Below are 19,802 nucleotides of genomic sequence, written 5' to 3' on the forward strand. Positions count from 1 at the left end.
CTTCACTTCTCAGTAGCCTCAGTTTTTCTAGTGCAATTCTGGGTCTTTTACCTGTCCAAATAAAATGTGTAAAGGCCTTCTTCAGTCTATTTATGTCTAAATGTTTTAAAATCAAGGGCAGGGTTTGCAAGGGGTATAGGAGCCTGGCAAAGCTAACCATTTTAACCAGGTGACATCTACCCAAAAGAGATATTGGTAAGTGATGCCACCGCTGCAGTTCCCCCAATATTTTACCTATAAGGGGGGTGTAGTTAAGTGAATAGAGTTGATCTGGTCTCCTCCCTATCTTTATCCCCAAATACGTTATGTATGACTTTGAGACACGTAGGTCCAGACCTAGCTTGACCCATTGCTCCTGAGGTATTTTGTCTCCTAATTCTAGAAGTTCACTTTTGTTGATGTTAATCCTGTACCCCGAATATTCACGGAATTTCTGAATAAAGTCAAAGATCCTCCTCAGCTGCTCTAGTGGTCTTGACAAAAAAAAGTATTACGTCATCCGCAAATAGAGCAATCTTAACTTTATCTTTGCCTACTCTGATTCCGTCAAATAGATCTGACTCCTCCATAAATCTAGCAAAGGGTTCTATGGCCAGGTTGAACAGCAATGGTGACATTGGACATCCCTGTCTGGTCCCCTTGTGCAAGTGAAAAGAATCAGAGAGGAATCCTGGTGTGTGTACTCTAGCTGTAGGGCTATTGTAGACCCCATCCAAAAATGTTCTAAATTTGCCTTTTAACCCCTTCAGCCCCGGGGCACTTTCTGTTTTTGCGTTTTTGTTTTTTGCTCCCCTTCTTCCGAGAACCGTAACTTTTTTATTTTTCCATCAATCTTGCCATATGAGGGCTTGTTTTTTGCGGGACAAGTTGTACTTTTAAATGAAACCATAAGTTTTACCATATAGTGTACTGGAAAACAGCAAAAAAATTCCAAGTGTGGAAAAACTGCAAAAAAAGTGTGATGGCACAATAGTTTTTGGGATGTTTTATTCACGGTGTTCACTATATGGTAAAACTGATGTGTGGGTATAATGCCCGGGGTCGGTGCGAGTTTGTAGACACCAAACATGTATAGGTTTACTTGTATCTAAGGGGTTAAAAAAATTCACAAACTTGTCCAATAAAAGTGGCGTGCGTTTAGCGCCATTTTCCGAAACCCGTAGAGTTCTCATTTTTTGGGATCTATGGCTCAGTGATGGCTTATTTTTTGCGTCTCGAGCTGATGTTTCTAATGGTACCATTTTTGTGCAGATGCTACGTTTTGATCGCCCGTTATTGCATTTTGCGTAAAACTTGCGGCAACCAAAAAACGTAACTGTCGTTTGGAATTTTTTTGCCTCTACGCCGTTTACCAATCAGATTAATTGATTTTATATTTTGATAGATTGGGCATTTCTGAACGCGGCGATACCAAATATGTGTATATTTATTTATTTTTTAACCCTTTAATTTTCAATGGGGAGAAAGGGGGGTGATTTGAACTTTTTGTTTTTTTGGTTTTTTTTAAAACTTTTTTTACTTTTTTTTATTTTACTAGTCCCCCTAGGGGGCTATAGCGATCAGCAATCCGATCGCTCTTATCTATCTGCTGATCACAGCTATACAGCTGTAAACAGCAGACACAGTCACTTCCTGCTTTCCTGGCCTCAGGGCCGGGTGAAAACGAAAGTGAAACCTCATAGCTACAGGCGTCATCACATGACCCTGTGCTACCATGGCAACCACCGAAAGTCACGTGATCACTCATATGACTTCCGGTGGGGGCGGCAGTAAGTGAAAATCTTCACCGCGCGTATATACATCTCACTGCCAGACTTTGGCAGTGAGATGTAAGGGGTTAATGTTACGGGTGGAATGCGATTCCACTCGTAACATGCAGGCACACATGTCAGCTGTTGAAAACAGCTGATATGTGTGCCAATCAACGCCACGTGCCCGCGGCAGGGGGCGGGGCGTAACGGGACACGCTCCATGACAGATATATCCGTCCATGGTCGTGAAGGGGTTAAATTGAACGAGTCCAACGTCGCCCCCAGCCACTCCCAACTAACGTTATCAAATGCTTTCTCTGCATCAAGAGTTAGGAGGGCTGGTCTGTCTCCTAAATGCTGCTGTCGTCCTACCTCGTCCAGCACTGTCATGACTTTTCTTATGTTTTTAACTACAGCTCTTCCCTTAACAAATCCCACCTGAGCTGGCTTCACCAGTTGGGGAAGCACCATTGCTAAGCGGTCAACCATTATTTTGGATATAATCTTTTGGTCTAAGTCAATAAGTGAAATAGGTCTATAGGAACCAGCCTCCAAGGGGTCTTTGCCATACATTGGAATTACTTTGATATACGTCTCCTTGGATCTACCTGAAATATCTCCTGTTGTCAAAATGTTGTTGTAGTAAGTAGTCAATACCGGGGAAACCTGTTCCTTGAGTGCTTTGTAAAATTCCCCACTATACCCATCAGGAGCGGGGGCCTCTCCTTTGAAGATGACTTATAGTTTGCTTCACCTCTTCTTCCGTAATGTCTGCATTAAGTACATCCTGCTGCTCCTGCGTGAGTTTAGGGAGAGATAAGCTTTGGAGGAAGGCTCTAACCTCTGTCGTATTTGTGTGTGAGAGTTTGTATAGATCTTTATAAAAATTTTGTAGAGTGGAATTTATTTTTTTGGGATCAGAGGTTACCTTTCCTTGTCCATCTTTTATTCTGACTATGGGTGATACTTGTAAACGTCCTTTTGCCAATTTCGCCAGAAGCTTACCCGATTTGTTGTCGTATCTAAGTAATTCGACCTCTTGCCTAGATCTATACACCTGCTCCCTCCTGTCTATCCACGTCTCAAACTCTTGGTTGGTCAGTTTCCAATGTTCTCTGTTTTGAGTTGAGGGGTCTGCAGGAACTCTGTATAGGCATGTCTGAGTTTTGCACTCAATTCAGAATACCCCTCCTTCACTTTTTTCTTAAGGGAAGAGACGTACATGAAAATTCTGCCTCTCAGCACTGTCTTTGCCGTGTTCCAAAACAGAGCAGTTTCATCTACGTGTTCTCTGTTGTCAGATACAAACTCATCCCACCAGCAGCGCAATTTGTCATTGAATCCCTCGTCCTTTGTCAGGAAGGCTGGAAACCTCCATATAAAGTCTGTTCCCCTGACCACCCTGTCCGTCAGTTCCATACCTACTGGGGCATGATCTGATATAACCAAATCAAAAATTTCGACCGACTTCAACCTGTTTAATAGACTCTCAGAGGTCAGGAGGTAGTCAATTCTCGACCAGGACTGGTGGACATGGGAAAAGTGAATAAATTCTCTAGCATCAGGATGCAGCCAGCGCCAGACATCCCTCAGCCCAGTCTGGTTAAGTAGAGAGGTGAGTGCGTTCTCCTCTCTCTGGGGGGTCCCACCCTGACTCCTTCTATCTTCCTCTATCCTATGTACCGTATTAAAGTCACCTCCAGTAATTACCAAGGGAGAATTATCCAGGACAATTTTTCTCTCTATATCTTCAAAAAAGGATTTGTTTGAACCGTTAGGGCCATAAATGTTATATATAGAATAGGTTTCTCCTCCATGGTCTATAGTGACCCGTACCCATCTCCCCTGGTCGTTACACTCCTGAGACAATAATTTAAAAACGAAGTTGCGGTGGAACAAAATTACTACCCCTGCATGTCTACCCTGTGCTGCCGATCCCACTACTGTCCCCACCCAGAATCTATTAAGCCTGACAAAATCCTCTTCCCTTAAGTGAGTCTCCTGAAGTAGGACAATGTCTGGGGAGAATCGTTTAAGGTGCCTCAGTATCTTAGACCTTTTGTTCGGAGATTGTAGACCCTTTACATTCCAGGAAATGACAATCATAGGAGTCCCTGTTAGTTTTGGTTACTACCTGTTATCAGATACTTGATACTTGTGGAAGGGTTAAACAGCATGCAGAGTCTGTCTGTGACTCCTGAAAGAAGAAAGGTGTTAAAAAAAAAAGAACAAGAAATACACAACAAGGAAAAATATCCCAGGGCAACAATAACTCTAAATTCGAAATGCACTGTGGTGTGTTCCGAACTGCGCACACCACCAGAAGTGCTATGGACTTCACTTTTTTCTGAGATTGGGAAAGTGGTTGATTACACAAGCATATTAGAGAAACTCAACCTGCACTACATGAAATGTAGGGAATATCAATCAGGACGACATCCGTATCCCTCAACTATCCCCTCACAATTTGTCTAAACAGACCACTCAACCTCCTCCCCCACCAAACCACAGGGACACATCCCCAGATGGGGATAGAGATGATGTGAACAAGCGTCCTCTGGCATGGCAGGCCCCACATGACATGACATAACCCATTCCTGGCCCCTCCCCCACCAACCCCCACTTCCTCTCCTCCCAAAAAAAGTTAATTCATTCAGGAGTCCAGACCATTTTAAGGGAAAGTGGGTAAGGGTATATACTACATCACCATTCACAAGTTATCACTGGGTTGCTTCACCTATTACGACCTGTTGACCAATGGGATTTCAGTGACATTGTTCGGTTGTCCCCCTCTCGGTCTCCTCTTCTCTCTGCAGTTTTTGCCGTTTGCAGTATTTTTTCAATGTCTCTTTCGGCGTCTCTTGCCGAGTTGTAGACAATGTTGACACCATCTTTTTGGAAAATCCTCAGTAATGCTGGGTACTGAAGTGTGAAGCTCTTCCTAGCTTGATGCAGAGACACACATATTTCGCTTGGCCACATCTGCAGAATAATCCTCGAACAGAAGAAGTTTCATTCCTCTTATGATCAACGGTTGGGTTCTGTTTCTGTAGGCCCTTATTATGTCAGACTTGTCGTTGTAGTCCAAAACTTTCATGATCACTTGGCGTGGTCTTGTCCGATCACCAGATTATTGGGCATGGGAGCGCAGGTCTGGTCCCACCCTGTGAGCCCTTTCGACTTTACAGTCCTTATTAATTCCCAGAAACGCCGGGAGATCTCTTTCACATAAGCGTTGAAGTTCGGCTACGGGAACCGCTTCAGATAGCCCCACCATTCTCAGGTTGCTCCGCCTGGACCTATTCTCGAGATCTTCAACCTTTTCCGCGAGGCGTTTCGTTTCTGAGACCGTTTCCTCTAACTGTGAGGACAGTTGCTTGTTATCTTCTTCCAGGGATGACACTCTCTGTTCCAACTCCTCTATCTGTCCTTTATGTTTGTTTAATTGCCCCTGAAAGTTGTGGAGGGCATTCTGGATAGCTTTCTGTATGGTTTTCTGGATCTCTGGCATGATATTATCTGCAACCTCGGTTGCCATTGTTTTAAAGTCTACTGTTTGCATGTGCGTGTCAACTTATTTGTTGTTGTCATTAGAGTGTTCAGCAGATTCACTCATAAAGGCATTGTGAAGCGGTTGATATATATCAACAGAGGCTTGTTCTTCCAGGGGGCTCGGTGCCATTTCTTCCTCCCCTTCGCTGCTGGCCCTGTCTCTTACGCGAGTGTAGTAAATTTTTTGTGCGCTACGTAGCAGGTACCGCTCCATAAATCACAGGTCTGTAAGTTGCAAAAGCACCGTCCCTTTAACAAGGGGAGACAATAAATTGTAGTGTGAGGGTCTTAGTATATGAGTGGCTTACTGTCAGCTCCTTCAGAAGCCAGCAATCAATTTACAAGATGCAATTCTGTATGATGGCCACTAGAGGGAGGCAGTATCCTGCAGATGGCTCTGTGTGAGATGAACTATATTGTTTCACCCACTAGATGTCTCACTTCCTGCTTCCCAGGGATCCAGCAGTCGGGCAGTTTTCAAAGAGAAAAAAATAAATAAAAAAATGGAGTTTTCCCGCACAGAAATCGCTCTCCGGCCTGTGTCAGTGCTCAGCATGCAGCTCTCTCCGACCTCCAGCAGTCCTCTCTCTTCAGCACAGGTGAGGGCACTACTTAGCACAGTCTAGGGGGGCAGCGGGACACCAGTGGGGACCTCAACCAGCAGTTCAGTGATCTGAACTACCCGAGGGGGGGGGAGGGGCTAGCGTGGGCCACCTCGACCTACCCCTGATACAGTTTCTGTCCCTGGCCTCAGCTCTTAAAGGGGTTATCTGGCTTCTTTGACATTTTTTTTTTATTTCCCTATTGGGCTACATTGGGGCAGGTAAGTAGATAGAGAGCACTTACCTGCCCTGCTGTCAGCCCCTCTCCTGCCGCGATTTTGCTGCTTCCGGTCATTTCATGTCAACATGGGCAGGGCCATGTTGACATGCAAATGTGGAACAGCATGTCGCCTCCCTGCTGGGCTGTACAGTGTGATGAGTCCCCGCCCCCCTTCCCTACACCCTCCCACACATTCCCCCGCACCTCCAGTAACCTCCCCCTGCACTGCTGTGGGGTCCGTGACCTGGGGGCGGGGCCTGGCGGCAGCTGCCATGGTGTCAGCTCCAGCACCGGGCCCCTGCTCAGGATCACACATTCAAATGTACCGGCATCACAGATCACCGATGCCGGTACATTTGAAAGTGCTGATGAGAAGCAGCGCAGCGCTGCTTCTCATCACTGTCCCTCCGGCTGTCTGTGCTCTCTTCAGCACAGCGATGACGTCACTACTGTGCTGAAGAGAGCACAGACAGCGCGCGAACGTGCAGGAGCGGCGGGGACCGAGGACAGGTGAGTATGTACTCCACATGTGTTCCCGATGGGGATGGGGATGGGGGGGTTGCAGAGCCATATGTGTGCGTGTGCAGAGCCATATGTGTGCGTGTGAGGTGCAGAGCCATATGTGTGCGTGTGCAGAGCCATGTGTGTGCGTGTACGGTGCAGAGCCATATGTGTGCGTGTGCAGAGCCATATGTGTGCTTGTGCGGTGCAGAGCCATATGTGTGCGTGTGAGGTACAGAGCCATATGTGTGCGTGTGCAGAGCCATGTGTGTGCGTGTACGGTGCAGAGCCATATGTCTGCGTGTGCAGAGCCATATGTGTGCGTGTGCGGTGCAGAGCCATATGTCTGCGTGTGAGGTGCAGAGCCATATGTGTGCGTGTGAGGTACAGAGCCATATGTGTGCGTGTGCAGAGCCATGTGTGCGTGTACGGTGCAGAGCCATATGTGTGCGTGTGCAGAGCCATATGTGTGCGTGTGCGGTGCAGAGCCATATGTGTGCGTGTGAGGTACAGAGCCATATGTGTGCGTGTGCGGTACAGAGCCATATGTGTGCGTGTGCGTGTGCGGTGCAGAGCCATATGTGTGCGGGTGCAGAGCCATATGTGTGCGTGTGAGGTACAGAGCCATATGTGTGCGTGTGCGGTGCAGAACCATATGTGTGCGTGTGCGGTGCAGAGCCATATGTGTGCGTGTGCGGTACAGAGCCATATGTGTGCGTGTGCGGTACAGAGCCATATGTGTGCGTGTGCGGTGCAGAGCCATATGTGTGCGTGTGCAGAGCCATATGTGTGCGGTGCAGAGCCATATGTGTGCGTGTGCGGTACAGAGCCATATGTATGCGTGTGCGGTACAGAGCCATATGTGTGCGTGTGCGGTGCAGAGCCATATGTGTGCGTGTGCAGAGCCATATGTGTGCGGTGCAGAGCCATATGTGTGCGTGTGCGGTACAGAGCCATATGTGTGCGTGTGCGGTGCAGAGCCATATGTGTGCAGAGCCATATGTGTGCGTGTGATGTGCAGAGCCATATGTGTGCATGTGCGGTGCAGAGCCATATGTGTGCGGTGCAGAGCCATATGTCTGCGTGTGCGTGTGCAGTCATGTGTGCGTGTGCGTGTGCAGAGCCATATGTGTGCGTGTGCGGTACAGAGCCATATGTGTGCGTGTGCAGAGCCAAATGTGTGCGTGTGCGGTACAGAGCCATATGTGTGCGTGTGCCCGATGTGGGGCTGTTATTTGCAATGCTGTAGTGATACCAGGTCAGGTGCTGGGGCAGAATACTGACAGGGACTGTGTGTACAGAGGGCTGGCAGAGGGTGGGGCTGGACACTGGGGTGGGTGGTGACAGCTCTGACTGAGGTTTTGCACAGGAAGTGGTCATGTTTGCTTGTGCTGAATGTAAACAAGAAGCTGCCGAGAATAAAGGGATAATTCAAGAGGAACAAAAGTTAGAAAACAAAAAATAACAATGTAGGTGTGATTTATATGACAATACAGCACAGATAAACTAAAAAATTTTGTTAAGCTAATGTCGGACAACTCCTTTAATGGCAGGCTCTAGCCCAGCACTGTTGTGTTCTGTCTTCCTCCCTGTAATCTGGCCAGAGCGAGGGATATCAGCGGCAGTCTCCACAGCAGGGGATCCTCTAGTCTCTACCCCAGTGCGTCTGCCAGATCCTCAATCTGTCTCTCACCCAGCTTTTTCTCAGGGAGTCTCTTGCAGAGGCAGCTATCCCCCAGCAGCTGTGTCTTTGGGGTGTTGGATGGGCACAAATCCGTCCCTGATTCTTAGTATGATCTCTTGCAGGTGCAGGAGCTTCTCACCACACGTCCTACATCCTCAGCGCCGAAACAGGAAGTCCTTCCCATCAGTTTTAACCATCTTCCCTGTCCCTGCTGAAGAAAAGCAGGCCCAAACTATGATGCTGCCACCACCATGTTTGACAGTGGGGATGGTGTGCTCAGTGTGATGAGCTGTGTTACTTTTATACCAAACATATCGTTTGGCATTGTGCCCAAATAGTTTGATTTTGGTTTTATATGACCAGAGCACCTTCTTCCACATGTTTGGTGTGTCTCCCAGGTGGCTTGTGGCAAACTTTAAATAACACTTTTTATGGATATCTTTGAGAAATAGCTTTTTCCTTGCCACTGTTCCATAAAGGCCAGATTTGATCAGTGTATGACTGACTGTTGTCCTATGGACAGACTCTCCCACGTCAGCTGTACATCTCTGCAGTTCATCCAGAGTGATCATGGCCCTCTTGGCTGCATCTCTGATCAGTCTTCTACTTGTTTGAGATGAAAGTTTGGATGGACGGCCGGGTCTTGGTAGATTTGCAGTGGTATGGTACTCCTTCCATTTCAATATGATCGCTTGCACAGTGCTCCTTGGGATGTTTAAAGTTTTGGAAATCTTTTTGCAACCAAATCCGGCTATAAATTTCTCCACAACAGTATCACGGACCTGCCCGTTGTGTTCCTTGGTCTTCATTAAGCTCTCTGTGATTTAAACAGAACACTGAGACTATCACAGAGCAGGTGCATTTATACGGAGACTTGATTACACACAGGTGGCTTATATTTATCATCATCAGTCATTTAGGACAACATTGGATCATTCAGAGCTCCTCAATGAACTTCTGGAGTGAATTTGCAGCACTGAAAGTAAAAGGGACGAATAATATTGCACGCACCAATTTTCAGTTATTTAGTTTTTTAAAAAGTTTAAAATAAACAATACATTTCACAATTGTGTCGCACTTGCTAATTCTTCACTATAACATTAAAAATGTTATCTCTATGTCTGAAGCCTGAAATGTGGGAAAAGGGTTGAAAAATTCAAGGGAGCTAAATACTTTTGCAAGTCACTGTAGTTGTGGTGTACCTATGGTGTCAATTACAGGCCTCTCTCATCTTTTTAAGTGGGAGAACTTGCACAATTGGTGGCTGACTAAATACTTCGTCCCCCCCCCACTGTATATACTGTAGCTCCCATGTCTCCTGTCATATACAGTATATACAGCAATCACAGTGTGCACAGTGCCAGACATTTCTAATTTCAAGTCATGGCCATCATGCCGTGTGCACTGCACAGTCATATGCTCAGGAGCAGCTGGATGGGAGACTAGCAGGGGAGGTGAGGAGGCTGCTGCTGGCTTTCCCCATAATAAAAATATCTCTAATATGTCTGTGTGTGCATGTATGATGTGTATACCTATGTATCTTAGTGCATATGACGGTGTATATTTTTATGCCTGTTTATGTATATTTTTGTGAATTTGTCTTCAAATATGTATTTGTATGTATAGTATGCCTGTATGTCTACGTATCTGTTTAGGTGCATGTACTTGTGCATGGGGCCCGTTGAGACTCTTTAGCCCAGGGCCCTCGAAAACCTGGAGCCAACCCCTGTCCTGCACCATGACACCCAGCACAGCAAAGCTGATCATGTGACCCCTGACTTCTCCCCTCCATGTGACATCATCACAGGTCCTGTAAGCACAGAGCAGCCATATACTGTATCTAGTGGTTGAGCCTAGAATGTATGGGCTCCTTCCAGGTTACTTGCTTGGTTGGTGGGCGTGGTGCTGCTTCCTTCCCCACTATGATGCAAAGGCGGGCTTAGCCCCCCCTGCACCCTCCTTCCCCATCTGGAGCTCTTACCCCAGACCCCGCTTCTATTATAAACAGCTCCATGCCTATGTGGACTTAAAAATTATGTTTATTCCGGCTGGAAACGTCAGACTGCATTTTGAACATTCACCCTATCACGTGATAGGGGCGTGTTGAAATTACGTCATACCTGGAAGGAGCCTGTACACTCTAGCATCTACAATATATCTAGTGTGCGGCTCTGCAGGTGGAGGTATGTGGAGATTCCCATTACTGGGCACAAGGCGCATTAACTCCTTCACTACTGAGACATTGCATGATTTCATATTCCCAGTTTCAGAGTCAAAAGTTTTCTGTTCTTTTTTTCTGATAGACACAGATGATCCAACAATGATCGATAAGAAAACATGGAAACACAAATTCCTGTCTTGGTCCCACACGTTATATGATTTTACAATATGCCCCCCACTATATGGTCTGATCCTCCCCATCCCCTAATATATAAATCCTCCCTTCCCCCATTCTTGCTGCAGATACTGATGACCTCAGGACACAGGACCGATCTCCTGAACCAGTTTCCCTAGTCTGGAAATGTAGATTCAGCCGGTTGGCAGGGGTAATAGATGTATGAGGGTGTCATGCAATGTTTGGCTTTGCACGCACTTGATGGCACCGCGGCGTCAGACTCTGTTCACACTACAGAGTCTGACAAGCAACCTGATGCTTCACAGTTGTTCAGCCAGAGTCGGGCATTTGCCGATTCAGGTTTATTGGTCTTCAGCCCTGCAGGAGTTAATTCATACAGACTGGTGAGCAGGAACTATGAGCTCAGGTTGCTATTTGCCACGTGCAGCTGTCCGCTTCCTATTTAAGCTACCGGTTTCTTTCAGTCTGTGCCAATTATGGCTCCAGCTTGTGCAGCGATTCCGGTCTTATTGTGGTGATCTGTGGTGTGTTTTATTGTGCGGTGTGGAAGTTTCCCGGTTGTCAGTTTACTTCCCTTTTTTACGTTATTTTCACCTGTGCACATATTGTCGCTCCTTTGTGTTTGCTTGCCATGTATACGAGTTTTGGTTTCTCCCCTGTCTGTTTGTTGTGGGGTTTGTGACTATGGTACTGCCTCACCCCTTGGGTGGAGGAGGGGGAGGGGAGTTATTCCAGGGCTTGGACAGGAGTTAGGGTCATGATGGCGACTCAGACCTCTCTACCATCAAGCGTACCTCTGAGCTGAGCAACAGCGCAGGGTCCTCAGTCTGAGGGTCAGCCTAGGTGTCCCCAATTTGTCACTCTGCCCCGTAACAGAGGGGCCGTTATCTGCGGTCTGAGCTGAACACTGTAATGGAGACATTCTGGGGATATTTTATTCCAGAAGAAAAAACTTTCTCTTCTTAACGTAGTTGAATTTTAGGTTGTTTTTTCGCATTAAATTTTTAATGTCACCATTCTAGGGTACCATTGTTAGGCCCCCCAGAACAGAAGCCTCCTCCCTCCTCTATGTGTCTCAGATATAATGGATGCTCTCTTTCAGCTCTCTGGCGTGGATGGGAAACTTATATAGGCGTCTGGTGGGGATGTAGTCAGTGACGGACTTTGGACAAATATGTTTATAGAGCCATAGTAGAAAATGAAGATGTTGCCCTCATGAAGTCGTTATTTCGCATTTCTCCTGTAATGAATATCTCCTGCAGTATTGCTAAGGATGTTTCCAGCGTCGGCAAATGAGAAAAGAATCAGCGTTATGGAAAAAAGTCTATGCGAAACGTATTCAGAGGAAGAAACTTTTTGGTGTGTGTGTGGTCTAAAATATATAGGATTTATAAGTAGATATAACAGAGAAAAACCTGAATACTGTAAAATAATATAATAGTAATATTAGTAATGATAAAATAAAAAATCCCCACTACTCCTGTGCTACCACTGCTTGGGTCACCCCCCACCCCCAGTCTCTGTATTTTCTAGTAATTCTTGATGAACCTGTGCTGTGATCCCTACAGCCAGTCAGTGGCTGAAGCTGTTCCTGACATAGCCAGTGATTGAGAGCAGGGAGGAGGAGATGTCTTCAGGTGGCTTTACACGCTACGACATTGCTAAAGCGATGTCGTTGGGGTCACGGATTTTGTGACCCAGATCCGGCTGCGTTAGCGATGTCGTTGCGTGTGACACATCTATTTGCGATTTTGAATCGTTGCAAAAACGTTCAAAATCGCTAATCGGTAATATCCCCCCCCCTAATCTCAATTATTGTCGCTGCTGCAGTAACGATGTTGTTCGTCGTTCCTGCTGCAGCACTCATCGCTATGTGTGACACCGCAGGAACGAAGAACCTATCCTTACCTGCGTCCACCGGCAATGCGTAAGGAAGGAGGTGGGCGGGATGTTACTTCCCGCTCATCTCCGCCCCTCCGCTTTGATTGGGCGGCCACTTAGTGACGTTGCTGTGACGATGAACGAACCGCCCCCTTAGAAAGGAGGCAGTTTGCCGGTCACAGCGACGTCGCTAGGCAGGTAAGTAGTGTGACAGGTCCGCGCGATGTTGTGCGCCACGGGTAGCGATATGCCCGTGTCGCACAAACGATGGGGGCGGGTACGCACGCTAGCGATATAGGTAACGATATTGCAGCTTGTAAAGCGGCCTTTAGTCAGCAAATCAACTCATTTTATAGTATACGATCCTCGAACACATCTTCATATTATATCTCCTCATATGTTTCTCCTTATTATCTCCAGTAATTCTATTATTACATGAGAACATTTTGATGTTACATCATCATCTTCTTCCCATAAAGGTCATTACAATATTGGATCCTGTCTGTGGAGATCTCCTATGTAATATAATTTTCCTGATTAACCCGTCAAGGATGGGTATGGACGGGGACAAGATGGTGGACAGGATGATACACCTCACCCTAGAGATTCTCTTCCAGCTTACCGGGGAGGTGAGAGATTCTGATGTCGTCACATTACATCATTCTTATCTATTGGAATAACTGATGGACAGAACTGTAGAGGTGAGGATTCTGGAAATGTCTGTAGTGAGATTTATTACTGTGTCTCTCCATAACCAGGATTACACAGTAGTGAAAAAGAACTCTAGTGAACACAGTAAAGCCCCTGTGTCTGAGGGATGGGGAAGACCCCTGAGCCCAATCAAGGGGCCTCCACCTCACCCCCTGATTCATGAGGAAATCAATGACCAGAAGATCCTACAACTCACCTACAAGATGATTGAGCTGCTTACTGGAGAGGTGACACTGCTGGGAATGCTGGGACATTATACAGTAACACTATGAAGGGAATCGGGGTTATGACGGTATCATTGTGTGTCAGGTTCCTATAAGGTGTCAGGATGTCGCCATCTATTTCTCCATGGAAGAATGGGAGTATTTAGAAGAACACAAAGATCTGTACAAGCACACCATATTAGAGGTTCCCCTGCCCCTGACATCACCAGGTAATACACAGGACTAAATATACACAGCCTATAATTATCTGTATGTAAAGAATGAATTCAGTCTCTGTATGCATTTCCTCCAGTTCTATCCAGTGAGAGGACAACACCGGAGAGATGTCCCCGTCCTCTTTTTCCACAGGACTGTAAATATGAAAATCCCAATGTTCCTCAAGATCATCAGGTAGATGGAGAGAAGGTGTCATGAAATCTCCCTATGATGTGTAGACGGCTGTGAAGGTCTTGTGCTCAGTCTTGTTTTATCCACCAGTATTATCTGTTTTATACTTGTGTAATGAGAGCGGTGGAGATGGCAGGATTAGAGCTGATCACAGATGTGACTTCTCCATCTGTCTGTTACTTTTACAATATATCTTTCAGGGTAAACAGCTGACCCATATTAATACTACAGAGACATATGTGAGGTATGATGAGTGGTGTAAAGAGGAGAATCCTACATATGATTACCCAGGTGAGTAGTAACCACTAAAAACAGAGAAGTCACAGATTCTTTCCAGTCACTGACTGTGGCTGCCTTATTGTTGGAGTAGCTCGACCATATTATAATTAAGTGGCCACCATTTTTCCACTAGACCACTACATGCTCTTCCAGCCAAAACATTTCCTATTAGTTTGTGCATTGGAAGTCCTTCTGTGGGAGTGAGATCTGTCTCGGCCAGAACTTACAGCCCAGAGGATCCATGCTGCCCTTTGGAATGAGAAAATTCTGACCCTTAGCTGCTTAGATCTTACTTAGAATTACTTAGAATTTACTTACTACTTTGAAAATCAGATGACGAAAAATATAAACTTTGTGGTGGACATTGCTGTTATGATGAACCAACATTCCATGTGCAGTGAGAGCCAAGTGTGAATTTACTTTATTTGTATCTCTTCTTCAGTCTTTCCTTTATATAGTCAAATATAAACAATAGACCCATAAATCCTGGAAAGCTAATACAATCATTTTTTTTCTCTTTTATTTGTTTTTTTTTCCCGTTGACAAATTATGGACGTAAGTGGAGGTGATGCAAGGTTTTTTTGTGTTTTTTTTTTCAGGGAGAATGTCAACTTTCATTGGTATCATTTAGGCCTATATGTCATTTTTAGTGGCTTATTCCAATATTTTGGAGCCAGAATGAACAGATGATCTACTGGTTCTTGCTCTGAGGTCTAATGTTAGTTCTTTAGCTGTTTTTGTCTTGCAATTTCTATGGATATTTTAGAAATGTATATTTTATTCAAAAATACTATTTTTTTTTTCTTGGCAGATGACTGTGACAGGAGATCTACAATGTTTAAACCCGATGACTTTGATATCACACAAAATATAACGGAAGTGAATGCCATTACTCCAGATATCCCATCATCCCTTCATAGCAAAGATCTATCATCTGATCCTTTTAAAGAACTTCTATCTACTCATTCATCACAAGCTAGTAAGAAAAATAAGAGTCACAAAAGATACATTAAAAATCAAGCTGCTCTTACAGCAAAAAAGCCATTTTCAAGATCACAATATGGAAAAAGTTTTTCCTTAAAAACGTCTTTTGTTGCACATCAAAAATGTCACACAGAGGAGAAAAGATTTTGTTGTTTAGAATGTGGGAAATATTTCAGCCATAAATCAGAGCTTCTTAGACATGAGAGAGTTCACACAGGGGAAAAGCCATATTCCTGTTCTGAATGTGGAAATTGTTTTATAGATAAATCAAATCTCGTTAAACACCAGAAATTGCACACCGGGAAGAAGCCATATTTATGTTCAGAATGTGGGAAATATTATTCAGATAAGACGAATCTTGTTATACACCAGAGAATTCACACAGGGGAGAAGCCATATTCATGTACAGAATGCGGGAAATGTTGGGCACATAAATCTGGTCTTGTGGAACATCAGAGAATTCACACAGGGGAGAAGCCATATTCATGTTCAGAATGTGGAAAATGTTGTGCACGTAAATCAAATCTTGTTATACACCAAAGAACTCACACGGGTGAAAAGCCATATTCATGTTCAGAATGTGGGAAATATTTTAACCAGAAATCACATCTTGTTAGACACCATAAAAGTCACACAGGGGAGAAGCCTTTTTCATGTTCAGAATGTCTTAAATGTTTTCCACGTAAATCAAATCTTGTTAAACACCAGAGAACGCACACAGGGGAGAAGCCATATTCATGTTCAGAATGTGAGAAATGTTTTACAAGCAAATCAAGTTTTGTTAAACACCAGGGAAGTCATTTAAGGGAGATGCCATATTCATAATGTGGGATATGTTTTACCCACAAATCGTATTCTCTTGAACATCAAAAATCTCACACGGATATAATCCATAATCTTACTTAGAAGGTGAGAAATAAAATCTACCACCAGGTGGTTGTATAATGTGAAAACAGCATAATGTAGAGATAGAGACCCTGTAAGTATCACTTACAGATAGAGACCAGTAAGTATCACTTACTGGTCTGCTAGGCTGCAATATTGCTAAAATCATTGTTTTTCCACTGAAGATCTACGTGAGTAGTGTTCTGAAAGAGTTCTGTATAACCACTCCCACACCACTTATTGGCAGATTTCTGTGTATGCTGTACATTGACAGAAAGCTGCTAATAAGTGATGGTGGTGTAGTTACACAGAACAGGAGGACAATATGGCACGAGACACCCTGTCCTCTAGCAATACTCCTAATAAAAAAGCAATGTTGTTTTTTAATGTACAGCAAGCAGCCTAGTCAGTCATACATCGCTGAAACCAGGGTCTACCCTAAAAATCATATTTGGCTGACCACCAAAAAAAACCACAGAAAAGAACCATATATTTTATCCAGCCGTATGAAAAAACAGATACCAGAGAGTGAAGGTAACAGCAAATGAGTAAAAGAGAAAGCAAGTTACAAATTACACTAAAATATAAGCAACTACTAATAGACATCTGTTATCTTAAAAGCAAATAAAACTGAATATTCCATGTGTACTGAATACTTCACAGATATACATTTATATATTCATTATCTGGGTGTCGTTCAACTTAATCTTATATTTGGGGTCTCCTTTGTTATACATCTGTGACAATTTTTCTGATGTTAAATGGATCCTATGTAGAAACATTAAAATTTGTTACCTGAAATTTTCGTTTCCTGGAGTCTGTAAGCAGCACAGTATGGGGGGTTAAGTTTACTCCAAATACCCAATGGGGACAGTGATGATCATGTCTGTAAAGCGCTGTGGAATTAATAACGTATATAAGTGAGTAAAATAAATAAATAGTACAATACTGATACAATAGGAGAGACAATTAGCAGTTATTAGCAGCAAAAATGACTCCCATTATATAAGGTCCGGTGAATCAATTAGTCTTGAGTTAGTATGTACCAATAAAATTATTGGGAGGAATCCTGTGCTGCTTACAGTCTCCAGGAAATTAAAACGTTTGGTAACAAATTTTTAACCTTTCCTGGACGTCCTATGCAGCACAGTATGGGATTTAATAAGTAATATAAATAAGGAGGAAACTAAAGAGCAGCCTTCTTCAACTATCTCTTGCAAAAGACTGAGCTCACTGTCATGTCTAGTCTATACTTTTTAATAAAGGTGGATGGTGTTGACCACTTTGCAGTTTTGCATCTTTGATCTAGAGGAATATATTTGGATTCCGCCTAAGAAGCTGCTCTAGAGCATGTACAATGTGCCTGGACAATAAGTGATTGGAAGCCTTCCAGTTTATAGCAAAGGATTATAGAATTCTACAACCCGCTGGATAGAGAAGCTCTACTTACTCTTTGGCTCTTATTCTTTCCTTGGAATTGAATAAAAGGATGCAAGTCCATCCAGAATTCTGAAGAACGATGTAGGTAAGGTAATTCTGACCTTTTATCATCCAATAGATGTATGATGGGAGAGGCATTTTATAATTTGTCCTGAGAAAAATGGGGAAGCACAATCTCCTGGTTCAATTTGGTAAATGAGTAAACCTCTCTAATTTTTGACCTGGTACTGTTATGAACACATATCACATGCACACAAGGGTAAAGGAAAAGGGGAAGGTGCGGTTGCATCCATCTACAGTCCCTGACAAAAGTTCTGTCGCTTATCCATGTTATGTAAATAAAAGCTTATAACCTGACCTTAAAGTAATCCATTGGTTTTATAAATTACTCTTTTGAAAGCTGAAACCCTCCCAAATTTGTTTTAGGTTATGAAAATAAAGTTGCTGCAAAGCTGAAATATTGATCATTTAATGAACACAGAAAGGTCAGATTTTGGCAAGACAAAAGTTTTGTCACCTTGTCATATAATGCACCTAATCCTAGTTTACATCCTTACCTGTGCTCACTAAATGATCGGTTAATTAGTGGGTGTGTATGAAAAGAAACCCAGCACCCCAAAACTTCAGTTGAACTGCAACTTGACCACCTACAACATGCCAAAAATGCACCCTGCGACCAAAGCCTTGATTATCAAGAGGCTGAAGACCAGATCCACTCAGAAGTGGCTGGCACCTTTAATGTGTCTCAGCATCAAGTACAAAGAATTAAAAAAAGATTTGAAGAGACTGGAGATGTTTTTGACAAGCTCAGGTCCGGCAGACCCCGCAAGACAACTGCTCAGGAGGAATGTTTGTTGGTTACAAAATCTAAAGCCAGCCCCTCTTCGACTGCAACAGAGCTCCAAAAGGCTTGGTCACCTCAAGTCCCTGTGTCAACTAGAACAGTTTGTATGATTCTGTCTCAAAATGGCCTCCATGATCGAATTAGTGCCCAGAAGCCAGCACTAAACAAAAGGCAATTAAAAAACCGTGTGCCATTTGCCAAGTCCCATAGCCTGCTAAACAGATGGATGCTGGAAAAGTGGCCGAAAGTGGATTTCTCTGATGAATCTTCAGTTGAATTACAACATAGCCGCTGCAAATACTGCAGGAGACCTACGGGAGCCCATATGGATCCAGAAAACAGTTAAGTTTGGTGGTGGAAAGATCATGGTCTGGGGTTACATTCAGTATGGGTGTGCGAAACATTTGCAAGGTGGAAGGCAATATCAATAGCCTAAAATAGCAAGATGTATTAGCTACCTCTTACATTCCCAATCATAAAAGGGGTCAAATTCTGCAGCAGGATGGTGATCCATCTCGTACATCCATCTCTACAAAAAAGTTCCTCCTGGCAAAGAAGATCAAGGTGCTCAAGGACTGGCCAGCCCAGTCACCAGACATGAACATCATTGAGCATGTTTGGGGTAGGATGAAAGAGGAAGCTTGGAAAACAAAACCAAAGAATCTAGATGAACTCTGGGAGGCATGTAAGACTGCATTCTTTGCTATTCCTGATGACTTCATCAATAAATTGTATGAATCATTGTTGAACCGCATGGATGCAGTTCTTCAAGCTCATTGAAGTCACACAAAATATTAAATATGGCTCTAATAGCACCACAACTTCATTCACCAATGTTATGCAACATATCTTTGTATTAGAAGTTAATTATTTGTTTGAATTTCACATTACTTTCTGTGGGCGACAAAACGTTTGTGTTGCCAAACTCTGACCTTTCTGTGTTCATTAAATGATCAATATTTCAGCTTTGCAGAAACTTTGTTGAGCTGGCACCTGATAGCTGCTTAATTCCCGGAACTTGAGAGGACCATTGCCGCAACGTGAAACTATAGTCTTCAGCAGCGCAGCCCCATTGATTCTGGTTCATGATCTTTGTCTCTTCCACCTGGATCCTATCAGGTTCATCATAGATTATCCCTAATGCATCATAAAAGGTGTCAACAAAAGACCATTCTGTGGCTAGTGAAAACAAAGAAAATGTCCAAGTCTGACAGCCTTCTTGCAATAGAGACATGATTAATCCCAGTGGAACTCATTCTCTGAAGACCAGGTTCACAAGGTAAAAATAGTTTACAGCTCTCCCTGAAAACTCTAAACTGGTCTTTCTCCCCCTGAAAATTTTTCAGAAAGTGCTACCACTGGTCTGGGAGAGACCAATTGCACGTCAGAAGATTCAGAATTCCTGACTACTGTCAGTAGAGGAGAACTTTGGGAAGAAAAAAAGCAAAAGAACCACCCAGAAAAAGCATTTAGCCAATAGGGGTTAAATAGCACTCACAGG

At 43.9% G+C, this 19,802-nt stretch overlaps 1 protein-coding gene across 1 annotated transcript in view; it reads left to right on the forward strand.

Annotated features, from left to right (window-relative positions):
- Positions 1-19,802, forward strand: part of LOC142312910 (uncharacterized) — a 186,098-nt gene that overhangs the window by 81,856 nt on the left and 84,440 nt on the right. The window contains exon 14 of the mRNA XM_075351898.1: positions 15,341-15,928. Coding sequence (XP_075208013.1) covers positions 15,341-15,928 — 588 coding nt within the window. The remainder of the gene's footprint in view (positions 1-15,340; positions 15,929-19,802) is intronic.

Source organism: Anomaloglossus baeobatrachus, chromosome 5 (assembly GCF_048569485.1).
Source record: "Anomaloglossus baeobatrachus isolate aAnoBae1 chromosome 5, aAnoBae1.hap1, whole genome shotgun sequence".
In the NCBI taxonomy this organism is placed as follows: Eukaryota; Metazoa; Chordata; class Amphibia; order Anura; family Aromobatidae; genus Anomaloglossus; species Anomaloglossus baeobatrachus.